This window comes from Rhinatrema bivittatum, chromosome 4 (genome assembly GCF_901001135.1).
Source record: "Rhinatrema bivittatum chromosome 4, aRhiBiv1.1, whole genome shotgun sequence".
NCBI lineage: Eukaryota > Metazoa > Chordata > Amphibia > Gymnophiona > Rhinatrematidae > Rhinatrema > Rhinatrema bivittatum.
The window spans coordinates 287487075-287513355 of record NC_042618.1 but is presented as its reverse complement, the minus strand read 5'-3'; the positions used below and the strand labels follow the sequence as shown (position 1 = coordinate 287513355).

General features: G+C 44.1%; 1 protein-coding gene across 1 annotated transcript in view; it reads left to right on the top strand.

Annotated features, from left to right (window-relative positions):
• Positions 1 to 26281, top strand: part of ITPR2 (inositol 1,4,5-trisphosphate receptor type 2) — a 1380003-nt gene that overhangs the window by 178234 nt on the left and 1175488 nt on the right. The window contains 3 exon segments of the mRNA XM_029597493.1: positions 7906 to 8021; positions 13429 to 13515; positions 24437 to 24595. Of these exon segments, the coding sequence (XP_029453353.1) occupies positions 7906 to 8021; positions 13429 to 13515; positions 24437 to 24595 (362 nt within the window).

The window sequence follows — 26281 nt, the reverse complement described above, 5'->3', positions numbered from 1 at the left end:
TGACCAGCCTCCTCGGGCTGTGTAGGGCACGCAGTGGGACACGGTGGTCCGCGACCAGTCCCGCGGGTGGACTGTGTAGGGCGCCCTGAGAGACCGTGCCAATGCCCTTCCGCCCAGCTCTCGTCTCGTCTGGACTTCAAGTTCCTCGTCTTGTTCTGGATGCCGTTGCATCAGTCTTGGTATCATGTCAACATCTTGCTCCTGATGTCGTCGCATCAACCCTGGTGTCATGTCTTCAGCTATCTTGGTGTCATGTCCTGTGACAGCCCTCGTCTCTGATGCCGTCCACATCAGCCTTGGTGTCATGTCTTCGTCTGCGATACCGTAGTATCGATCTTGGTGTCATGTCTTCATGTCAAGGCCCGTCTGCCCTCGACCTCAGGCCAGGCCTGCTGCTCCATGCCGATCCAAGCAGCAGGTCCGAAAGGGCTCGGAATGGTCGGAGGACCATTCACATTCCAACATCATCATGTTGTTGGCCTTGGGAGCTTGCAGGCCTGGCAGAGGGTAAGCCCGTCAGCCATGCTGGAACACGCTGTCAACCCTCGGTTCAGTCCTGGATCCATCTGGGGTCGGGCTGAGGCCCAAGGGCACACTAAACACCCGATGTGTGACAATTACATTAAAATCATAAAATACATTAAAATAGTTAAAACATAAAAAAAACAAAGAAAACTAAATAATTATAAAAATCAATCAAACAATTTTAAATAAAAAGAAAGGTAACAAAAAGTCAAAAGCCTCGATTGTTCATAATTCCAGCTCCATCACAGTTCTTAATCTGATAGTGTTTAGGCTAATGCCCTATTTAAGTTGTTGCTCTCATATGCTTGTTTAAAAAGTCAGGTTTTCAGGTTTTTTTTTAATTGAAAAATCTTTTTGCAATCTTAATTCAGCTGAGAGTGAGTTCCATAATTTAGGTCCAGCAGTGGAAATATCTCTTTCACCTCACTTAAATGCACTGTCCACACTGAGGGAATAGATAAAAGACCTTGCGAACCTCAGGTTTCATTGAGGCGAATAGAGGCATTTAGCCATTCTATTTTGTCATTATAGATGGACTTATGTAATAAACAAAGAACTTTATAATCAGTTCTAAATTTAACTGGTAGCCAATGTAAATAAATTAAAGTCTGGGTAATGTGTCATATTTTCTTCCGCCCATTAGAGTCTTAGCTGTAGCATTTTATAATAGTTGGAATGGTCTTACTATAGTTGCAGGTAGCCCAAGTAAGAGGGCATTACAATAATCTAAATTAGAGAAAATCAGAGTTTGAAGCACAGAACGGAAATCCTCATGATTAAGGAGAGGTTTTAATTGTTTTAAAATGAGCAATTTATTATAACTATCTCTAACTTTAAGATTAATGTGCTTCTTCATACTAAGGTCACCATCAATAATGATCCCAGGATCACGTGCATGACTATTAAGTCAGTTTGCATAGAACTGGCTTTAAAAACAGTGGGCATGTTTGGAGATAATTTTCTATTTAATGGTTAAATTTCAGTTTTTTGATTATTCAGTACAAGTTTCATGTGTATTAACAGTTGCTGAATTGCAGAGATGTATACCTCAACCAGTTTCAAGGTATTTTATATGGAATCTTTGATTGGAATTAGAAATTGTACATCATCTGCATAAATATAATAGTTGACCACTAGTCCAGATAATTTACATAAAGGTAACATATAAATATTTAAAAGAGTTGCAGATAAAGATGACCCCTGCGGAATCCCAGAATCACTGCTAAATTTATCAGACATTGAATTACCGATCTTTACAAGAAAAGAAAGATCTTCAAGATATGAACGGAACCATTGGAGGGTTTTTCCACTTAGACCAATTTCGGATAGCCTATGAGTCAAAATAACATGATCTACAGTATCAAAAGCAGCCGATATATCTAATAAAATCAATAAATAAGATTGACCAGCATCAAAACCCCTTAAAACCGTATATGTTAGTGCCAATAAAAGAGATTCAGTATTAAATAATGTTCTAAAGCTGAACTGAGTGGGAAAAAGTATATTATTCCCTTATTTATTTATTTAAGAGCTTTTTATATACCGATAACCGTTTGCACATAGTTTCGGTTTACAAGAAGCAGAAATGTTTACATGGAACAATTGTTATGATAGATAGTTAACAGGAGAGTAATTAAATACAACAGGCAGGGAGGAAAAAATAAGGTGTTAAAGAGAATAGCATTAACATATGTGTGTTGGACTATGTACAGATGGTAGCATATATATATATATATATAGTTAGCAGGGAAAAGAATAAATAAGTCGTTCAGAAAATAGCATAACTATGTATAATAGGTAATATATATAATTAACAGATCATAATTAAATAAGTCAGCCAGGGGGAAATGAAGGGAATTAAGAGAGAAGTGAAGAAGGGTGATGGCGGGGCGGGGGGGATACGGGTTAACGAGCGTGAATGCTTGTTGGAATACTTGGTAGGAGTAGGGGGTTAGTCAAAAGTCTATTTGAAGAGCTATGTTTTTAATTTTTAATTTTTTTTTTAATGTCTGTGCAGATGGTTCTGTGCAGAGGTCGGGGGGGCATGGTGTTCCAGAGTGATGGCCTTGCTATCGAGAGAGCTTGATTTCTTGTCGAGGAGAGGTGTGTGAGTTTGGGAGAGGGTGTGTGGATTGTTCCTTGGTATGCAGATCTGGTGGGTCGGTTGGAGGTATGGAAGTGTAGAGTCTTGTAGCCAGTGTATGTCTTCAGTGAATAGTGTCTTGTGCATAAGGGATAGGGTTTGTATTGAATTCTCGAATAGATAGGGAGCCAGTGTAGGTTTTTAGAGTGGGGGTGATATGGTCTTTCTTCCATGTGTTAGTGGGTATTCTGGCTGTAGAATTCTATAGCAATTGTAGGGGTTTGATGGTGGAGGCTGGGAGGCCTAAGAGGAGGGAGTTGCAATATTCAAGTTTGGAGAAGATGATGGTCTGCAGAACGGTTCGAAAGTCATTAACATGTAGGAGGGGGTCTTAATTTTTTTAATACATGGAGCTTGAAATAGCAATCTTTTAATGTGTGTTTAATGAAGGTTTTTTAAGTTCAATTGGTCGTCGAAAGTAACACCTAGGTTTCGTGCTTGTGTTGCGAAGGGAATGGGGGGGGGGGGGGTGACACGTTGGAGTTAGTGAGAGAGATGGGGGAGGCATTGGGGGATATGACGAGGATGACTGTTTTGTTTGTGTTTAGAGCTAGGTTCATGTTTGTGAGGAGGTGTTTGAGGAAAGGCAGTCGTCCCATGTCTCAAGGGTCTTTGGCAGGGAGTCAGTAATGGGGATGAGAATTTGGATGTCTGCATATAAGTAATGGGTGATGCCAAGGTTTGCTAGGAGATTGTTGAGTGGTAGCATGTAGATGTTAAAGAGGGTAGAGGATAAAGTGGAATGTTGGGGAACACCATGGTTTAGTATGATTGGATCGGATTCGTTATTTCCCAGTTTGACTTTGAATTGTCTGTTTTCCAAGTAAGATTTAAGCCAGAACAATGCTGTTCCGTTATGTCGATGTCTGCAAGTAGTTTTAATAGTATTTTGTGGTTGATGGTATCGAAGGCAGATGAGATGTTGAGCATTGCTAGGAGGTGGGAGTGACCATTGTCCATACCTTTAAGAATGGTGTCAGTTAGTGATATTAGAAGAGTTTCCATGCTGTAGAATTTATGGAAGCCAAATTGTGATGGGGACAGTATTTTGTGGTTGTCTAGGTATTTGGAAAGGTGGAGATTGACTAATTTTTCAGTGATTTTGGCTAGAAAAGGCAGGTTTGAGATGGGTCTGAAATTGGAGAGGTCAGTGTGGTCGAGGTTAGGTTTCTTGAGTATAGGTTTGACAACAGCTTGTTTTAGGGTTGAAGGGACGCAGCCTTGTGTGATGGAGCAATTGATGATTTCGGACAGGGGTTTTGCTATTATGTTAGATATGGTTAGTAGGTGTTTGGTGGGAATGGTGTCAGATGGGTGTGAGGAGGGTTTGATTTTCTTTAGTAGTGCTTCTGTTTCGGATGCAGAGGTTGTTTCAAAGGAATATATGCTGGCGGTCATGTTGGTGGGGAGGAAATTGGTGTTGGAGGTATCAGGGGGAAAGTTAGCTTTGAGGGTGGAGATTTTGTTATGGAAGAAGTGGGAAGATCGTTGCACTTGCTTCTGGTGTCGGAGTGAGAAGTGTGTAAAGAGGAGGTTTTTGTGAGGTCAGGTATAATGGAGAAGAGGGCCTTGGCATTGTATTGGAAGTCGTATATTTTAAGGGAATAGAAGTCATGTTTTGTTCAAGGTATTCAGCCAATTGGAACTGCATTACTTTCTCAATAATCTTAGCAATAAATGGTAGGTTAGAAATCAGTCTAAAATTACTTAAAACATTAAAATCAAAATTCTTGCTCTTCAAAATTGGTCTCACTGAAGCACATTTTAGTATAGTTGGCATCTTGCCTTCAGTTAGTGAAAGATTTCCAAAGTTGGAGATGGGCATGGAAATTGTTTGGGCAACTGTTTTTAAAATTTTTATGGGGATCACATCTAGTGGGTGGTTAGCAGGATTCATGGTTTTTCTTTTATAATAAATTTAATTTCTATAGAAGATGAAGACTCAAATGAAATCCATGGAGAAGTATCAAATGCCTGTAAAGTAATTTTTTGCTCTGCGACTAGAGAAAAGCTATTTGTTAAATTCTGGATTTTATCTTTAAAGCAGATTGCAAAGCCATTGCATTTGCTTTCCGATTTACTAGTATCTGACCACTGATTTGCTTGATTGGGTTTTATCAAATCTTGAACAATGGAAAAAAGGATCTTAGAATTAAATTTCATATCATGATTTTTCCTAGCATAAAATTCACGCTTGGCATTATTTATGAGGACTCTATATTTAGAAAGAAGAGCTCGATATATCCCTAATGTAGGATCTGAGGAGCTCTTTGCACATTCTCTCCTTCTTTCTAAGCAATCTTTTTAACTTTCTTATAGACTGGGTATACCAAGAGGTATTCATTCTTTTATTGGTAAAGTGCTTGTCGATAATCGGCTAAGTTTATCAGCAATCATTGTGACTGTATCTCATCAAGATGTCAGTGCCATGTCGATATTATCGAAAGGTAATTTATTAAGAACATCAGGAAATAACTCTGACAGGTCCTCAGTGTTAGTGGGCTTATGGTACGAAAAGGAAAGTTCAGAGTTCCTAGAGGTTAGAGGGTGAATATTATGAGACATTGAAGCATGGGACAAATTTGGTGGTTATAACTGATTCGTCAGCTATATTGTGATTAATGAAAATTAGATCAAGAGTGTGTCCTGCTCTGTGTTGGATTCTTAATAATCTGTTCCCAGCCTAATGCCGTGAGACTTTCGAGAAAAGTCTCATATGCTGATGAACGTGGTATGATGTCTACGTGAAGGTTAAAATCTCCTAAGATCACAATTGGAATGTCCATCGCTATATCATTAACTAATAATTCTATTAACGGGGAGCTATTTTGGTCTAATATACCTGGGGGACAATAAACTAAACATACCAGGGGAGCGATAGCTATTTGATTCTGTTTTAAATTTAGATCCCTATTTGCAATCATTAACAAGCCACCACCTTTGCGATTCATTCTAGGAATGGAGAAAACTTCATAAGATTGACATAACAATTGATTCGTTAAGACTGAGTCAGATCCTTTCAACCATGTCTCAGTAATGCTACAAATCGCTGGAGAAAAGTCATCTAACAAATCATTGATAATAGGTATCTCTCTTGATACAGATTGAGCGTTTATCAGGAATATAGATAATAATAGGCAGGAAGTAACAGGAAGATCTAAATTTAATGTAATTCAACAAACAGTTCTATTTTTCTTGTGTCTGTTTAAATGAGACAGTCCCATATCTTCTGCCGTTTAATATGATGTCAATATGATTCTGGCATGGAACAGCCATAATGCCACTTACTGCATTCCGACAAGTTAAATAAAGAATTAGTTTAACCTTTTTTCACTTAAGGGCTGCACAAAGGAGTGCACAAAAGGGCCTGCCTCTTGTGTGTGCTCCTTCAGCGCGCAGTGCGCCTGTTCTGACAAGCAAGTAAGCCTTCAATATCTTATGGCTCTGAACGGTCACAGCTATAGTCTAGGTTAGTGGTTTTCAAGAAAAATAATTTCTGTAGTCACATTTGCTAACTTAATCTTATTGTTAGTAAATTTGTGTCTCCAAAATTTGTTAAAGCATGAATTGCTTTTTTAATAAGAAATTACGGCATAGAGTACCTTCGCCCTGATTCTCTCACCTCTTTTCGTTCCTCCTTATTGCTCTCACCTCTGCTTCCACAGTTTACTCTCCTCACCTTTGATCTTCCTCTTTTCCCCTTTGCTCCATCCATCTCTTTTCTCTTCTTTCCACACATTGCTCTTTCTTTCTCTCTCCTCCTTATTCTTATCTCACCTTAAGAACATAAGAACATGCCATACTGGGTCAGACCAAGGGTCCATCAAGCCCAGCATCCTGTTTCCAACAGTGGCCAATCCAGGCCATAAGAACCTGGCAAGTACCCAAAAACTAAGTCTATTCCATGTTACCGTTGCTAGAAATAGCAGTGGCTATTTTCTAATTCAACTTAATAGCAGGTAATGGACTTCTCCGACGAACTTATCCAGTCCTTTTTTAAACACAGCTATACTAACTGCACTAACCACATCCTCTGGCAACAAATTCCAGAGTTTAATTTTGCGTTGAGTAAAAAAGAACTTTCTCCGATTAGTTTTAAATGTGACACATGCTAACTTCATGGAGTGCCCCCTAGTCTTTCTATTATCCGAAAGAGTAAATAACCAATTCACATCTACCCATTCTAGACCTCTCATGATTTTAAACACCTCTATCATATCCCCCTCAGCCGTCTCTTCTCCAAGCTGAAAAGTCCTAACCTCTTTAGTCTTTCCTCATAGGGGAGCTGTTCCATTCCCCTTATCATTTTGGTAGCCCTTCTCTGTACCTTCTCCATCACAATTAGATCCTGTATACCCTGTTGCTCTCTTCTTTTATTTGTACTATCCTTTTTTTTCTCTCTCTCCTCTGACATTTTCTCCTCTTTTTTGTTGCTCTCTTCTTTAGTATGTAAATAGTAGCGTGGCTGTAGTTAGTGTCTTTGAGGAGCAGCAGGCTGGAAGTACTTTTCTTCTCCTCCCAAGGCCTACAAGCAGGAACTTTACTCATACTCCCTCATCTTCCCACTTCTATTGATTACTGAAACCAGTAGGTCATAAGATGCTGGGTGCAGGAGGAGATTGAGAAGTGATTTCTGCTTTTCCTCCTCTGTAACCAGATGCTGTGATTTAAACATCTACTACCAGAAGGGAAGTGTTACCTGGCATGCCCTCAAAGGAAGGGGTGAAGTGTCATTCTTACCAGTTTGCCGAGCTCTGGTTTAATGTGCTTGACTGTATTTGAGATTGGACATATCATTCAAAGATGCTAAAGGGATTCTGTTTATAATCTATTCTGCTGGGCACTTTTCTCGATTGCTATAGTTATTCATTGCAATATCGTTTTGCTGTGGGGGCATGATTCTTCCTAGTTATGTTCTGGATAGGGTCAGCTTGGCATTAGCCAGGTCACTTAATCAGAATCTGTCTCCTTGCTAGAGATATGAAGGAAGAGGAATTGTTGAGACTAAATCTTTTTTGTTTCTTTTAAAGTGAATAGTATGCTATCAAGGACCTAGTAATATTTACTGATATACATTTTTAACAGCATAATAAAATTAAAGCTGGAGTGTTGTCTGGTTGATATCTTGAAATCTGTTGGCATAATTTATTTCTGTAATAATTATGAATGTGATTGTACTTAAATTTATCCAGAATGTCCTTACAAGTTAAAATGGATATTTTTCCTACTTATTGCAGATTGCCTCTTCAAGGTATGTCCTATGAACAGATATTCTGCACAGAAGCAATTCTGGAAAGCAAAACAAGCAAAGCAAGGAAATAATACAGAAGCAGCATTGTTGAAAAAGCTACAGGTAAAGGTTTTATGGATCTAAAGTTTGTGTCATGTGTCTGAAGAACCATGCATAGACATAGAAAGAAATTGAATACCATCAGAATGTCCTTTTCTTATCATTGTTTATTACTGTTTTTTCTGTATTACAAATACTTTTCACTTTCTTCTGTTTGCATTCTTCAATGATGTCATCACCTAGTTTTTACCATTACACCTTACTACTTGGAAATGGCTATGATATTGAGGATAACATAATCAGAATTTCTGTTGCTTGAACAATCTTATTTCTATTTAAATCATCACTATTTATTGAAAAGGAAATACAGAAAAAGCCAATGTCAATGAGGGTCTGGGGGAGTGAATTGGAGGACAGCAGGGATGCCGAGATGGGGGAAAAAGCAGGAACTTGGAGACTGAGTGAGGATTGGGGGACAGTGGGGATTTGGTGCTTGGGTTAGTTGAACTGGGAGGGTTTGAGTGGGAGGATTGAGAAGGAGCTGTGAGAGAGGTGTACAAGATGGGGGAAACTGAAAGGGAGGAGTCGAGAGGTGATTTGAAGGACCTGGAAGACTGGTGAGGGGAGTGAGAGGCAGTGGAAAAGGGGTGGGGGAGGCTGAAGAAGGGATGAGAGACAGCGGAAAGGGATAGATCTGCAAAAGAGATAAGAGGTGGTGGAAATGGAACTGGGGAGTTCACCATATGCGGATGTATGCACTCCATTATAAATTTAATGTTGCTTAGATTCTCCCATTATATCCAGTATGATTGTACTGCACATGATTGACAATGTACTTATGTGAGATACATGTTTTCTGTGAGATGTGAACATAATGATTGTAGAGCTCTTCCCTTATAGCTTCTCTTTCTTAACGCCAACTCCTTACTCTTCGGAAAAATGTTTCAGTACTATGCTTGGAGGGATGGAGTAGACAATGAAACCTCACAGTTGTGGATAGCAGAGATTAGGGGTGTGCATTCGTATTGACCGCATATGTAAAACGCTACGCATATTTTTTTTTTAACTTAAAAAAGTGATGTGACATAAACGATCGGATTTCCCACATATCCAACATAGCTATGTTGGATATGTGGGAAATCGCGATTGTTGAGCCAAAATAAAAATTTAAACCCCCTCACCCTCCTTAATCCCCCCCCCAGACTTACCACAACTCCCTGGTGATCGAGTGAGGAGTGAGGACGCCATTTCTGCAATCCTTGGCGAGAAGCATGTGACGTCGGCGCCACGTCGAGTGACGCGGCGTCACGTGATTCCCGGCGAGTTCGCGCCGGAAGGCTCGTTCGGCCCAAAAAGAACTTTTGGCCAGCTTGGGGGGGTCAGGAGGCCCATAAATCTTCATTTGCAGCCATTTGGGGATTTCCCTCTTATTTTATATCCCCTCCTAATTCATCTGGTCCTAGCCTTTATTATAGTGACAGTCATTGGCTAGGGGTCTTGCATCAGGGCTCCTTCTGGAATCCTGTAATTTTGGGCCCAAAGTTGGACCACTAGACGTGGCTGTTGTATGATGACTGGGGCTCACTCCCTGGCTGACCCTGAGTGCTGAAGACTTGATTGGGGAATCAAACCTAGGTCCTCCATATGGCAATAAGCCATTGGGTTGGCCCCAAGGGAATGGCACCTTAACATACACCATTGCTGATAAGAGAGTGAGGGCAAGGCATAGATGGTAACTTTGATTCTGGTATGCGGGTGTATATGTACGCACATATAAGAACATAAGAACATAAGAAATTGCCATGCTGGGTCAGACCAAGGGTCCATCAAGCCCAGCATCCTGTTTCCAACAGAGGCCAAACCAGGCCACAAGAACCTGGCAATTACCCAAACACCTAGAAGATCCCATGCTACTGATGCAATTAATAGCAGTGACTATTCCCTAAGTAAACTTGATTAATAGCAGTTAATGGACTTCTCTTCCAAGAACTTATCCAAACCTTTTTTGAACCCAGCTACACTAACTGCACTAACCACATCCTCTGGCAACAAATTCCAGAGATTTATTGTGCGTTGAGTGAAAAAGAATTTTCTCCGATTAGTCTTAAATGTGCTACTTGCTAACTTCATGGAATGCCCCCTAGTCCTTCTATTATTCGAAAGTGTAAATAACCGAGTCACATCTACTCGTTCAAGACCTCTCATGATCTTAAAGACCTCTATGATATCCCCCCTCAGCCGTCTCTTCTCCAAGCTGAACAGCCCTAACCTCTTCAGCCTTTCCTCATAGGGGAGCTGTTCCATCCCCTTTATCATTTTGGTTGCCCTTCTCTGTACCTTCTCCAATGCAACTATATCTTTTTTGAGATACGGCGACCAGAATTGTACACAGTATTCAAGGTGTGGTCTCACCATGGAGCGATATAGAGGCATTATGACATTTTCCGTTTTATTAACCATTCCCTTCCTAATAATTCCTAACATTTTATTTGCTTTTTTGACTGCTGCAGCACACTGAGCTGACGATTTCAATGTATTATCTACTATGACGCCTAGATCTCTTTCTTGGGTGGTAGCTCCTAATATGGAACCTAACATCGTGTAACTACAGCTAGGGTTATTTTTCCCTATATGCAACACCTTGCACTTGTCCACATTAAATTTCATCTGCCATTTGGATGCCCAATCTTCCAGTCTTGCAAGGTCCTCCTGTAATGTATCACAGTCTGCTTGTGATTTAACTACTCTGAATAATTTTGTATCATCTGCAAATTTGATAACGTCACTCATCGTATTCCTTTCCAGATCATTGATATATATATATTGAAAAGCACCGGTCCAAGTACAGATCCCTGAGGCACTCCACTGTTTACCCTTTTCCACTGAGAAAATTGACCATTTAGTCCTACTCTCTGTTTCCTGTCTTTTAACCAGTTTGTAATCCACGAAAGGACATCGCCTCCTATCCCATGACTTTTTAGTTTTCGTAGAAGCCTCTCATGAGGGACTTTGTCAAACGCCTTCTGAAAATCCAAATACACTACATCTACCGGTTCACCTTTATCCACATGTTTATTAACCCCTTCAAAAAAATGAAGCAGGTTTGTTAGGCAAGACTTCCCTTGGGTAAATCCATGTTGACTGTGTCCCATTAAATCATGTCTTTCTATATGCTCTACAATTTTGATCTTGAGGATAGTTTCCACTATTTTTCCCGGCACTGAAGTTAGGCTCACTGGTCTATAGTTACCCGGATCACCCCTGGAGCCTTTTTTAAATATTGGGGTTACATTGGCCACCCTCCAGTCTTCAGGTACAATGGATGATTTTAATGATAGGTTACAAATTTTAACTAATAGGTCAGAAATTTCATTTTTGAGTTCCTTTAGTACCCTGGGATGCATACCATCCGGTCCAGGTGACTTGCTACTCTTTAGTTTGTCAATCTGGCCTACTACATCTTCCAGGTTGACAGTGATTTCGTTCAGTTCGTCTGACTCATCACCCCTGAAAACCAACTCCGGAACTGGTATCTCCCCAACATCCTCACTAGTAAACACGGAAGAAAAGAATTCATTTAGTCTTTCTGCAATGGCCTTATCTTCCCTAAGAGCCCCTTTAACCCCTCGGTCATCTAATGGTCCAACCGACTCCCTCACAGGTTTCTTGCTTTGGATATATTTAAAAAAGTTTTTATTATGAGTTTTTGCCAACTTGCGCCAAAGGACCCAACCATTTTATAACATACGTACATATATGCACACATGGTATAAAATAGGCTGTACTTCTGTACATGTGCGCTCAATTTTGTATGGATACAATCATCTGCGTGCAAATGCCACCTCTACTGCGTAAGGGGGGGATTTTAGTAGACACACATTGATGCAATTGCCAGTTTCCCCAGTTCATTTGCAGTTTGCTCAGATAAGGGATAGAACTTTCTAACCCCCCCTAGTTAGTCTCCATTTTACCCTTTTAGCACCGACCCTTAAAACCCCACTGACTAGCCTAGAGTTTTTTATTTTATTACTTACACACCAATCAGCAGTAGTAAAGTTACGTGGCAGGGGACCCTGGTGTGCGCTTGTGCAGATAAATATGCACACATTTCATGTTAAAGTCTTGGAACTCCCATGATCCGCCCAGACCACACCCACACCCCACCCTTTTTTGCAATGTCTTATTAGTGCGAGTGACCAGAGATACATAAATTTGCTTGGTGCCTGCCGGCCATACATATTCACATATCTCCCGGTTTTGGCACATGCCAGCCTTTAAAATTCATCCCATAGTGTGCAATGTGTAGAAGAGCCATTTTTGCTTACACTTAATTATATTCCTTAACTCATGTATAACAATCTTGGTGACTTCTTTCTAGGTGTAAATGTGGTTTCCTACTGGAAAAGACATATTTTGATTTTCCTTTTGCCCTTCTTCTTCCTTATTGATTGATGTGAAATAATGCCTTTGTAAGTGGTTTGGCCAAAATAAATGAGGCATTGTAGTGACTGAAGTGTGGGCACAAGCTTTTGACTTGTTGCCGTTCAGGATGACACTATGGCAGAAGCATTTTCAGTGACTTTGTGCTCAGTTACAGATGTTTGCAATGTAACTACATATCTGAAAAGGAATAGTAAGTGTTTTGCAGTTTGTTCTGAAACTGATAGGGCTAGATTTTCAAAGGGGTACGCGCGTACCCCCCGAAAACCTGGCCCAAACACCCCCTGCACGCGCCGAGCCTATGTTGCATAGGCTTCCGGCGTGCGCAAAGCCCCGGGACGCGTGTGTTTCGGGGGGCATGTCGCGATCCGCATGTCATTGGGGGGGCATGTCGTGGGGGCGTGACGCCTTCAGCGCGTCATCCGGGGGCGGCGGCACGGGGCGTGGTTTTGGCCTGGGGGCATGGCCACGGCCTCCGGACCAGCCCCCGGACCGGAACATGGAGCGCGGCAGCCGGCCCAGCGCGCACAAAGTTACGCCTGCTTCGAGCAGGCGTAACTTTCGTGATAGAGGTGTGGGGGGGGTTTAGATAGGGCCGAGGGGGGGGGGGGCGAGGGATCGGAGGCAGGCTGCGCGCCGACCCCGGATTTTAATGGATATGCGCGGCTACGCGTGTTTCTATTGAAATCCCGCGTACTCTTGTTCGCGCCTGGTGCGCGAACAAAAGTACGCGTGTGCGCAGATTTATAAAATCTGCCCCTTAATGCATACCTGATTTCTTGGGATGGCTGAAAAACATGTGCAAAGAGATATTTATTTGGATATATTTAGGACAAATTAATAATGTTTTTTCAAGTCTTAAATTAGGGTGAATGAACCCCATCGTAAATAACTATACTCAATTGTATAGTTTATACCTTTTGAAAGAAATTGGTTTGTCTAAAACATCGTGCACTATTGTTTAGCAACTCTATTCTAACCATTTATAGCAATGACGACAACTAATTTTGTGATAATGCTTCTTTTGCAGCATGCAGCAGAACTGGAGCAGAAGCAAAATGAATCTGAGAACAGGAAACTGCTGGGTGAAATAGTTAAATACAGCAATGTGATACAGGTTTGTGTAGAAAAACAAGGGTTTAGACCAAGATATAAAAGGGAAGCATATTAGTGATTTTCATTATTTTCCATATTTAGAAAGTATTTTCTTCAAGTACAATTTTGCCTTTCTTCAAATATTTTGAAATTTTTATTTTTTAAATATAACAAATGTTTTGTAGAAATTTTTTTAGATAACCTCCTTTAAATGTTGTCTTAAAGTAATTTTGAGGTCCATATTCAGACACAGTCCGGATAGCAGAGTTAGCCATATAAACCTGGGAATGCCGCTGACGTCATCTTCATCTTCGTGGCGCTAAGGCCCCATCCCCGGGCTGGATTGGCGGCAGGAGCCGCCCCCGGGGTCTCCTGGAGCCACTGCCAACGTTGGAGCCTGCGTCCAGGCTCAGCCTTGCTTCCCTCACGCCGTACGTCGGTGCAGGCCACTGTCCGCGGTCCTGCACAGTTCTCCTGTTTCTTCTAGGTGCGTGGCCGCGCCTCTCTTCCACATTTAAAGGGCCAGGCACAGGAAGTGTGCTGGTCCCACCTTGGGACTAATTTCCTGCCTTAGCCCTATAAAGGGCTGCTTCGTCAGTCTATTCCTCGCCTTGCGTCATCGTGACTTCTCTCTGGAGGCTCCTTCCTGCCAGAGCCTTGTAAGGTCTTCTGTTCTTCGTGGAGCTCCTCGTCTCATCTGCCTTCTACCACGTCTTCTTGTCTTGGTGTTCCGCCTGAGGTCCCGGTCCATGTTTTGATGTCTCATCATGATCTTCACCTCCTGATGTGTCTTCCTTCCAGGATGTTCTTCCCTGTGTCTTCATGTTGTGCTCTTGAGCCTTCTGTTCCTGTAAGCCGGTGCTCTCGGATGGTGTATGCCCGAGAATGAGGTGGCTTGCCGGTGGGAAGTGTCCCTGTGCTCCGGAGCCTCCGTTCCCGCCAGCCTTAGAGGGAGCTTCGGGTGACACCGGCTTCGTCATTGGAGTCCCTCTTTGCCTGGACCTTCCCTGCGCTGTCCCGTTCTCCTCGTGGTCTGTGACCAGCCTGCAAGGGCTATGTATGGCGCGCAGTGGGACAGGGTGGTCCGCAACTCAGACCCGCGGGTGGCCTGAGTAGGGCGCCCTGAGAGACAGTGCCAATGTCCATGCCTTGTTTGCCTATTTGGATGTCAAGCTCCTCGTCATGCCCCTGATGCCGTCGCATCAGCCAAGTGTCTCCATCATGGATGCCATCGCATCAACCCAGTGTCTTCGTCAAGGATGCCGTCGCATCAACCCAGTGTCTTCGTCAAGGATGCCGTCACATCAACTAAGTGTTTTGTCAGCGATGCCATTGCATCGACCATAGTCCTGTCTACATGTCAAGGCCTCCGTCTGCCCTCAACCTCAGGCTGCCCTCAACCTCAGGCCAGGCCTGCTACTCCATGCTGCTCGCAGCAGGTCTGAAAGGGCTCGGAATGGTCGGAGGATGTTGGCCTTGGGAGCTTGCAGGCCTGGCAGAGGGTCAGCCCGTCATCCATGTGGAGCCACCGTCAACCCTCGGCTCGGCCCCGAAGGTCTGGGCCCGGGCTGAGGCCAAAGGGCACACTAAACCACCAGAATGTAACATAATTTAATATAGTTTAGCACAAGGATTAAACTCAACAAATGAATTCACATGATCTCTTCACTAATATTACAGAGAAAAATGTATTAATTTATTTAAAATATTTATTACTTGCCCTTCCTTGGTTCAGGGCGGTGGAACAAAATAATCATACACAACAGTATGTGCATTAAAACAATAAAATATTAAGACCGTTACATCATAAAACAAGAGAATCACTGTGAGTATAGTAGTACAGTATAACTGGGCATTTACAGCAGTACAGTATTACTGGGCATTTCAAATGCCATTTTGAAAAAGTGGGTTTTAAGCATTATCTTAAAAATTTTGAAGTCTTTCATGTTACATACAGTGGCTGGGAGGGAATTCTAAAGAACTAAACCTGCAGTTGAAAAGGAACGTTCTCTGAACTCATCTAGGTGGGCTAATTTATGGGATGTAATGTTGAGAAGCCCTTGATTGGAGAATCTGAGAGATCTAGCTGGTGTATAGTGTTTTAGATAAAATTCAAGAAGACACAATGTTGTTTAGTAAATTATGAGTAATAGTATTCAATTGAATTCTGTATGAAACAGGAAGCCAATGTAGTGATTGTATTCACAAAAGGAGAAAAACATCACATGACTGATTCAATCCAGTTGCAACTTAACTCCTGAGTTAATGGCGTCCAAGACCACAACTCGCATATTAAGGTTTAAGCTGTCTTCATGGTTCCATATTTTTAATAAACCACAACTTTTCCAGGATTCCTTCTAGAGTTAGTGCAGGAGAGATTTAATCTCCAAGGCCCTGGGTGGTGATTTAGTCCATAAATACATTTTAGTAAAAAATCACACTTAGAAACATAATTGTTGGACAGTTTGGGGGATGGTTAGCTTTGACAAAAGTTAAGTAATTATACAATCTTTTAAGTCCAATAATTATGTTTCTACAAGGATTCCATTAAGTTTTTATATGAAATAGTGGAAAATTCTTAAAAAAAATATGACCAAGTGATTGAAATTTGCCATATATCAGAAATAACACGATAGACAGTTCATGCTTGCTGTTGGAAGCATAATTCTGATGGTCTTTATTTATTTTTTCATAATCATTTATTTATTATAATATAATCAGGCTACTTGATATTGAGTGATCAGTTGTGTCATAAAAAACTGTATGTCAGTGACATACAGTTGGTAGCTCACCACTAAGCCAGACAGCAAATCTCCTGACATACAGTTGGTAGCTCACCACTAAGCCAGACAGCAAATCTCCTGTTTCACTTTGGGCCAGTTCGCACTGGGGGGTAAGGATTTCTAGCTGGATCACACATGTTAAACATTTAATACCAGCTTTATATTTTTCAAATCAGTTGGTCCCAATCTCTTTTTCCTCACTTTTATCTTGTCTGTCATTTCCTAATTACTTTTTAGGGTCTCTCTTCTCGTTCTGTTTCTTCTCCTACTGACTTCTTCCCTTCCTCTCTCATACACACACACACACACACACACACACACACACACGCAGACACAGCCTCATGCTTTCTCTCACAGACTCCCTTACACACACAAACTTTCACTCTCATATGCTCTCCCTTCCTAAGCTCTCTCACATTCTCTATATACACACAAGCTGTCACTCTCACATGCTGTACCATACACATACACACAAACTCTCACTCTCATATGCTCTGCCACAAACACAATCTCTTACTCTCACTCCTTGGCTCCCATTCTCACACCCCCACATAGATGCTCACCAAGGTTCCCATTTTTATACATGCATAGAAGCACACCCAGGCTCTCATTCTCACCCACAGAAAGATGCACATGCAGGCTCCCAGTCCCATTTATATACACACATGCCCAGGCTACCATTCTCATCCCCAAACACACATTCAAGCTCCCATTCTCACCCACACACACACACACACACACACACACAGGGCCTTTTCATTAGGCACAGACAAACTCCTGCTTCCGCTGTCCTGGGGATGGGATCCCGCAATGGCCTTGCTGCTCCGGCCCTCTTCTTCGCCATCGCGGGGGTGGGATACCGTGACAGCCTTGCAGTTCTGGCCCTCCTCTTTGCCGTCGCAGGGATGGGATCCCGCAATGGCATTGCTGCTCCAGCGCCAGATAGCCCTGGTTGGTGGTTCTAAGCCCAAAGTGGGTGGGCCGTGGCCCACCTGTGGCTATGCCACTGTTCAACAGTGCTGGCTATTTAAATAACTTAGCTGGATATGACTAATCTGGCTAAGTTACAATATATATTCAGTGGCATGACATAGCTGCTGAATATGCGTATATGTGCAAGCTTCGCTGGATGAGTCTACCCGGCTAAGTTTAGACCTGCTGTGTGGGAGTCTTAACTTCGAATATCTGTTGTTAGCTGTATAAGTTATATGGCTAACTTGTTCTACCCTCGATCTGCCTAGTGCACACCTACTTTTTGTTTGTATAAAGGACCTATTTGGCTAAGCAGGGGCTGCTCAAAGCAGGTGCATATTCAGCGGCTGTTAGTTAGCTGCATAGGTCCTGCTTTCCTAGTGTGTAGCAGATGGACTCAGGACCAATGGGTATAGTGTGCTCCTGACAGCAGTTGGAGATGGATCAGATTTCAATCTGATGTCAGCCCTAGTACATATACCCTTGCAGGAAGCTCTGCTCTTCAGTATTTTCCGTCTCCATAGCAGTTCGGGACTCTATGCACGCTTGCACAGCGTTAGGGTATTCTAACCAAAGAAATCCAAAACAAAGAAGAAAACTTACCTCTACAGACGAGCCCAGCTCTCCTGTGGTGATACCTACGGGTCCCTCCCCCAGTCGAGATTCCTGAGGTGATTTCCGCGATTCCTCAGAGGTAGGTCTCGGTTCGGCAGCCAGCTCCCAGCGTGGACTTAGCCCCCGGCAGCGGGTGCAACTTCGAGTGCGGCGGTGAAGGTACTTTCCCTCTCCCCCTGCAGCCGGAGACCGCCCGGGACGAGACCGGGAAACGCCGAGACAAGATAAGGTAGAAAACTTCCTAAAAGTCTCCGGTCTCCGAGGCATGAATAGCCGCACAGATCGCTAGCCGACGTCAGTGCTACCGGGTTGATAAGCCCTATCCGAGCTAGACCCCGGTCCGACACGAAGGTCTTCCCATGTGGAGACCCTCTGAGGTGGTAGTCATATTGCTCGCGTGGTTGCCATCGCCATTTTCACTTGATTGCCGCCCTGTCCGCCGATTCTATCCATGCGCACAGAGGCGAGCCGTGCGCACAAAATCACTTGTGCGCACACCGGTGCGCGCAGAAGGCCGTGCGCACAGCGACGCGCTCAAGGCCGCCGGATGCACAGCCACACGCTTCACTGTGCCGGGCGCATAAGTAAACCCTGTGCGCACAGCGGTGTGCGCATCTTATTGAGCACGCATCCGACCTACATGCAAAACTTCGGCGTACCCGGAGCGCATAACTAAGCCTCCCAGCGTACACTTGAACACAAACTGGAGTTTTCTGCAATCCTACACGCACAAACCATGGCACCATGGACAAAGCTCAAGGCTCAGGGCCTCTGCCCAGCATGCCACATCAGAGCTGCACAGCATGAAGACGCCACGGCCCTGTGTCTACAGTGCGAGGAGGCTCTGGGTGAACCAGGCCAAGGTCCTCTCCAGACGGCACTGGGATCCAGATCCACCGACAGTACAACGGATCTGGCTACACCCGGCGGAAGCCTCCCTCAAATGGGGCTCCCTATGGATGCGGCGCCTCTCAATTTAGACCCAGCATCTTTCTCCTGGGTAGAATTCTACAAAGGCCTACATACCTTCGTCCACAGGCAACCGGCGCCCCCGATGACACAGTCGCAGCCTGCACCAGAAGACCCGAACATCCCGGGACCCTCTAAACCCAGAGAAGTGCCCTTCCCGCCTCAAAGCCCCAACTTTGGGGACACGGACACCTTGGACGAGGATCAAGACTCCCTGAAGGAAGGGGAAATCCCTCCAGGAACGGAACTTTACCGAACCATGAGGTGTTTCTTCGCTAAAGATGAACTATCAGACTTTGTGGCTCACAGCTTGAAAAGAGCTCACTATCCCAGGCACGAGTGCCACAGGGGAACCGAAGATGAACCCCCTCCTCTAGGGACTCGGTCAGGCCTCTCGCCATTTCCCTTTGCTACAGGCCGTTCAACAGCTGATTGACCTGGAATGGGAGGCTCCGGAGGCTACGTTCAAGGGGGGATGGACCCTGGCAGCCCTATACTCCCGGGACCCCGCTGCAAAGACCTCCTGGCATTCCCCAAAATAGATGCCATGGTCTGCGTGGTCTCAAAGCGCACTACCATCCCAGTTGAGGGAGGAGCGGCACTCAAGGATGCCCAGGACAGACTTCTTGAATCCATCCTTAAACAGTCATTCGACGTCTGAGCTATGTCACTACAGATCGTGGCCTGCTGTGCCGTGGTGACATGAACCTGCTTATCAAAGACCAGGATTGCCCCCACACCCATCGAAGCACTAGAACCAGCAGTATCATTCCTCATGGATGCGACCTCTGACCTGGTGCACACCGCAGCCAGAGACGTTTCGTCCGTTGTGGCAGCCAGAAGACAACTCTGGCTCAGAAGCTGGTCAGCCGACTCGATGTCCAAGACTAGACTCACGAGAATGCTCTTTAAGGGAAACCACCTGTTCGGAAGCGAACTGGAGAAGTTAGCCGAAAAATGGGGCTAATCCCCAGTACTGCGGCTATCAGAGGACAAGAATAAGAGAAGCCAGCACCCCTTCCCCCGAACATCTAAGGGCAGGGGATCACAGAGCTTCAAACCGTACAGAAGTATATATCAAGCATCTCGCCCTGCAGGCAGGGGCCAGTCCTTTCGGAACAAACATAACAAAAGGGGAGCCGGCGCTGGTCCAGGCCCCAGCCGCACTCCGCAATGAAAATCAGCTGACCCATCCACAGGAAGAAGCCATAGGGGACAGGCTTGCCCTATTCTACCAAAGATGGGTCGAGAGAACTTCGGACAAGTGGGTCCTAACCATCATTCGAGAGGGATATTATCTGGACTTCCACAACATCCTTCCGGACAAGTTTGTGAAATCTCCCTGCCACGACCCTTTCAAGAGGACAGCAGTGTAATCTACACTAACCAAATTGCTTGACTTAAAGGCCATAACGCCGGTGCCCACGCAACAAGAAAATACGGTGCACTATTCCATCTATTTTATCGTTCCCAAGAAAGAGGGTACGTTCCGGTCCATCCTGGACCTCGAGTCCGTCAACCGCCACCTGAGGGTCCCTCGCTTCCGCATGGAAACCCTACGCTCGGTCATAAGGGCGATACAGCCGGGAGAATTTCTCACATCCCTGGATCTGTCAGCCTACCTGCACATCCCGGTCCATCACGAGCATCAGCGTTTTTTACGCTTCGCGATCCTGGACCACCACTACCAGTTCAGGGCACTACCCTTCGGGTTAGCCACAGCATCCTGAACGTTCACCAAAGTCATGGTTGTAGTGGCGGTGACACTGAGGAAAGAAGGAATACTCGTACACCCATATCTGGACGATTGGCTGATCAGGGCAAAATCCCCAGAGGAAAGGCGACCACCAGAGTCAAAACTCTACTGGAGAACCTCGGGTGAGTGGTCAACACAAACAAGAGCTGCTTACAGCCCTCTCAATCTCTGGAATACCTGGGAGTCCGGTTCGAAACCAGACAAGACAAGGTCATTCTGACTCCTACAGGAGAACAAAACTGATGAACCAATTGCGAAACCTGTTACGCAGTCTTCGCCCCAAGGTGTGGGACAACCTCCAAGTCCTCAGTCTTATGACATCCACACTGGAAGTTGTGCCATGGGCAAGAGCTCACTTGCGACCCCTACAACATTCCCTACTGTCACGATGGAATCCGATGTCCCAGAATTACTCCGTTCACCTCCAGCTCCCGGAGGAAGTTCGAACCCAGCTACAATGGTGGCTACAAGAAGACCATCTGAGCAAGGCTATCCCAGCCGACCTGGATCCTGCTCACCATGGATGCGAGCCTATGAGGGTGGGGAGCCCACTGCCAGGAACTGACCCCCAGCGGCAATGGGACAAGGAAGAGGGATCGATGCTCTTGTCCAGACCTGGCCACATAAATCCTGCTATACGCCTTCCCATCGTGGCCGCTACTGGGCGGAATCATCCGCAAGATAGAACACCACAGGGGACCAGATCTTCTTGTGGCCAAGAAGACCGTGGTACGCAGACATGCGAAGACTACTGACAGGGAGCCCTCTCCATCTACCTCCTCACAGGGATGTGCTCCAACAAGGCCCGATCCTCCATGAAGACCCAACTCTATTCTCTCTTACGGTCTGGCCATTGAGAGGACACGGCTGTGGAAGAGCGGTGATTGACACTCTGCTATGAGCAGCATGTTTTCCACATCTCTAACCTACATACGAATATGGAGAATATTCGAAGCCTGGTGTGAAGACCGCGACATCCTCCCGTGGACAGTCAAAATTCCCACGATTCTGGAATTCCTGCAGAACGGCTTACAGAAGGGGTTGTCTCTCAACTCCATCAAGGTGCAGGTGGCTGCGTTGGCTTGCTACAGAGCCAAGGTGGGGGGGTGGCAGCCTAGCCTTTCACCCGGACATCTCCCGCTTCCTGAAAGGGGTCAAATAGATCCGTCCACCCCTAAAGTGGCCGGTACCTTTAGGGAATCTCAATCTAGTCCTAGACTTCCTAGCATGATCCTTCTTCAGACCCACCCGCTGTCTGTCCCTCCCACTACTAACATTTTAAGACTACAATTCTAGTGGCAGTCTGTTCGGCCCGTCGCATCTCCGAGCTTCAAGCACTGTCCTGTCGAGAACCGTTCCTCAGGTTCACACCGGGATCCATACAGCTACGCACGGTCCCCTCCTTCCTCCCAAAAGTGGTTTCTCACTTCCATCTAAACCAAACCATCTCGCTGCCATCGCGAGACGAGCATAAGGACTTGGAAGAATCTCGGCGCCTTTGCCATCTTAACGTCGGCAGACTCCTAGATTGATATCTGGAAATGTCAGAATCCGTACGAAAGACGGACCACCTCTTCGTCCTTCACAGCGGGAGGAAACAAGGGGAAGCAGCCTCACAGGCAACTATAGCCTGCTAGATCAAAGAAGTTATCAAGGCGGCCTATGTAGAGGCAGGCAAGCCTCCACCTCTACAAGTCAAAGCCCATTCCACTAGAGCCCAGGCAGTGTCCTGGGCGGAAACCAAGATGCTGTCATCTGCCGAGATCTGTCGGGCGGTGACATGGTCCTCCATTCATACCTTCTCTAGGTTGTACCGCCTGGATGTTCAGGCTCTGGAGGACACAGCATTTGCAAGGGCAGTACTAAGTGGGCCACGGGCACCCTCCCACCCGGTTCATGAGTAGCTTTTGTACATCCCATTGGTCCTGAGTCCATCTGCTACATGCTAGGAAATGGAGAAATTACTTCCCTGATAATTTCATTTTCCTTAGTGTAGACAAATGGACTCAGCATCCCGACCACGGCTGCCGACAATCACGGAAACCTCTGGTGACAATTCCCCCTAGAGCAAGACAAACACGGGTAAGCCAAGCTTCCCTCTAATTAGGACACCCATACCTACTGGGTGTTGGCGTTTCTTGGTTGAGTGCACTGGCGGTCTCCAGCTATATCCACATCAACCAAGTTAACCAAGTTAATCAAGTTGTTCAGTCACACATATATCCACAATTGCTTTTTGAAGAGAATAGTGAAGAGCAGAGCTTCCTGCAGGGATATATGTACTAGGGCTGATGTCGGATTGAAATCTGATCCGTCTCCAACTGCTATCAGGAGCACACTATACCCATTGGTCCTGAGTCCATCTGTCTACACTAAGGAAAATGAAATTATCAGGTAAGTAATTTCTCCATTATCTGGCTAAATAGTGCTGAATGCACTTTGAATATTGGACCCAATTTGATTTAAGATATTAACAGTCCTCTCTTTACTTGCATATGAATTATGGACCCATCTAGTTTCTTTATAGATTCTTTACAATGGCAAGTAGAGAAAACAAGGAGGCTGATAATGTTTTTTTAATTAATGCCTCCTTAAGTTACCAGAATTCCCTAAACTGAGCTATATATGTATAAGTGGGGAATGGTTTCCTATTCATTTCTTTAGGCTCATGCAACAGGCTTAGTTTTTAGGATATTCTCATTGAATATTTAGAAAGATGTATTCAATAGTAAAGGAAATTCAAGGTTAAGGGGCCATCCTATAGCTGGTTCAGAAGAAACTTGAGACAATGTTGGTGAATGTTTAGAATAGCCAGTGGCAACCAAAAAAGTGACATAATTTAAACATGCTTGGGACAAAGAGTATGGGGTTAAGGACAGGTGGGGAGGAAAGAGGGGAGGGATTATAATGCTTTAACACATGTGGGGGAGGGATTGTAATGCTATAAGAAATGAGGGGGGCGCTTTATTGTTTGATTAGGCATAGAACTTTAGAGGGCCAAAGAGTAGTGGATACAATTCAGTGGACAGAGAGTAACAGTATGACTATATCAGGTTTCCAAGAAGGCTGTGAAATGACAATGGTAAAAACTTAGCAGCAGCAGTATAACTGCATCAGACTTCCAAGAAGGTTGATATAACAAACATGGAGTAGACAGATATTCTGTGCAATAGCCTCACTAGTTTTTTTGTCTGTGTGGATTATTGCTAAATTTAATAGTAAGACTTGGGAGGGGGCCTGAATGTTGGGTTAAGATGGACCTTGGGAAAAACCAAAAAGGAAAACAAGGCAGTGATGGAGACCATTACTGTAATGAAATTTAAATATGCTAGAGACAGATACAGAGGTAAGTGGTAAGAACATGATCCATAGGGTGGTTAAAAGACATGGAGTGAAGAGAGGAGCTAGTGTTGGTTTAAGTAGGGGAATTTGTATGCTCATCTTCCCAAAGATGTAGAGAACCAAAGAGGAAGATACTTGAGCAAATTGGATGGAATAATTTGTCCTTATGCACCATCATAGACTTTTAACTTTGTAATATATGTGATATACATTTGCATACATTGAAGAACCAATATATGCAAATATATCCATGCATGTTTAATGTGCATAGCATTGAGGACTGGGTTAGCAATCATATATATTTCATCCATATTCATTTTGCTTGGTGTTAAAATCAGCCCTGTTGTGTGGGCTACAAACTGGACTGTGAACCAGTGGGTTTGATCATTTAAAAGCTATCTGTGTGAGGCTGGAGTTGGAGATGAATCTTGGATGTTAAATGATGAAAGTGTTAAGCTTTAGGTGATAAATGGAATAATTAAAAAATAATAATTATATTTTTGCAGTTATTGCATATAAAAAGCAACAAGTACTTGACAGTTAATAAGAGATTGCCAGCTCTTCTAGAGAAGAATGCTATGCGAGTATCCTTGGACACGGCAGGAAATGAGGGCTCTTGGTTCTACATTCAGCCATTTTGGAAGCTTAGGAGTGAAGGTGACAATGTAAGTAAACCTTGAATAAATTTGAGCACAAATTAATTTACTGGATTGATCATAATGTATTTAGCAGTATAACACAAAATCCTTATTTGCTGAAATTTCATTTAGTTTGGAAAATTAAATTAAAGAAAAATAATTGTGTTCGTGTTCCAGTTTAAAAAAACCAAAACAAAACAGCTGATGTAGCTGCCCCAGCTCCTCTCTCACCTCCCTCCACCACTGAAAGAAACCTATTACTGTCAAAATGCACCCCTCTCCCAGCTCAGCGTCTTCTGCCTTCCACCCTACTCCATCTGTTGCCCTTTAGATTTCATGGAACAGGAACAATTCCCATTCATTCCTACCCCACCGGTGTGGTTTTTCACAATGGTGCTGGCCTACCTGAGATGCACCTGAGGCCGGCACCATTATGAATTTCTACCATTCAACACAATGGTGTTGGCCTTGACTTGGCTGGTGCCATTTTGTTGTATAGCAGAAATGCATAATATTGCTAGCCTTGAATAGGCTACCATTGTGACTAACCTCACTGATGGGGCAGAAATGATTGAGGATCATTTCTGCCGCATCAGTGAGTTTTTTCATAATAGTATCAGCCTATCCAAGACTAGCAATGTTATGGATTCCTGGGCTTGTGTCCATTCCCTATCGAGTCCCCCCATCTCATCTTTTACCCCATACATGGGCAATGTATGGAGTAAGAAATGAGGTGGAGACTTGATGAGGGTTGGCAACAAGCCCAGAGTAATTTTTTGGTAGAGGGATGGGGAGGACCAGACATGACATTTTTTTCTTTTTCCTTTTTTCCCATTTTTTGAAATAGTTCAGTACACCCCCTGCTGGTTATGTCATGGCTTTTTCCACCCTTTGCTTTATTCTTGTCACCCATCCCCTTGTTTCTGCTCATGAGAGAGTGAAAGGTGGTAAACTGGCAATGATGCAATCTCCTAGCCCTGTTCTGCTACTGTTTTAGACTGACAGTAGAAAGGACTATTAAGTCCATTGAGACTGCTCAATACCACAGACTACTGTTGATTACTACCAAGAATCCTTTGTGCTTATCCTATGGTTTTTTTTTAAATTCTGTGGGGCTGATGCAATAAAAGCACGCAGTAAAACGGGTGTTTGTGTTGAGCCCTGCTTTCCTAACATGCGTACATCCACAGCCCCTGGGTGCCCGATGCGATATGTAAATGAACTGCCGCACTAGAAAGGACACGCTAGGGTAATTGTGCGTCCTTAGCACAGGTGCCCAGGGGAGCTGTGGCTGTGTGCCCATTAGGAAAATGGGTTCTTTAGACAAGCGTCCGTTTTCTTGCCCCTCAATAAGCAATGCAGATCTGGAACTCTGCTTTCACACCATCCCTTTTCAGTCCGTTTCTCCAAGTGGTGGTCACATCATCATGACAAAAAGAAAATTGTGGGCGACATTGCTGCACATTATTGAGAATATGCAGGAGCATTTAAATTGAACTTGATAAAAGGTCAACACAATAAGGCTGGCCAGAAGAAAAAACACAAATTAAAATAATGCACCCGTGACTCGTAGTAAGACTTAATGCGAGCTCCAGGGCTGGCGTTAAATCTGCTGCATTAAAAAGGATGCTTGAGCCGAGCGGTGATTTTCTGTATCGGGGGTATTAGCTAATAGCCTCATCTACATGGAATTTACATGTGATGAGACCTGAT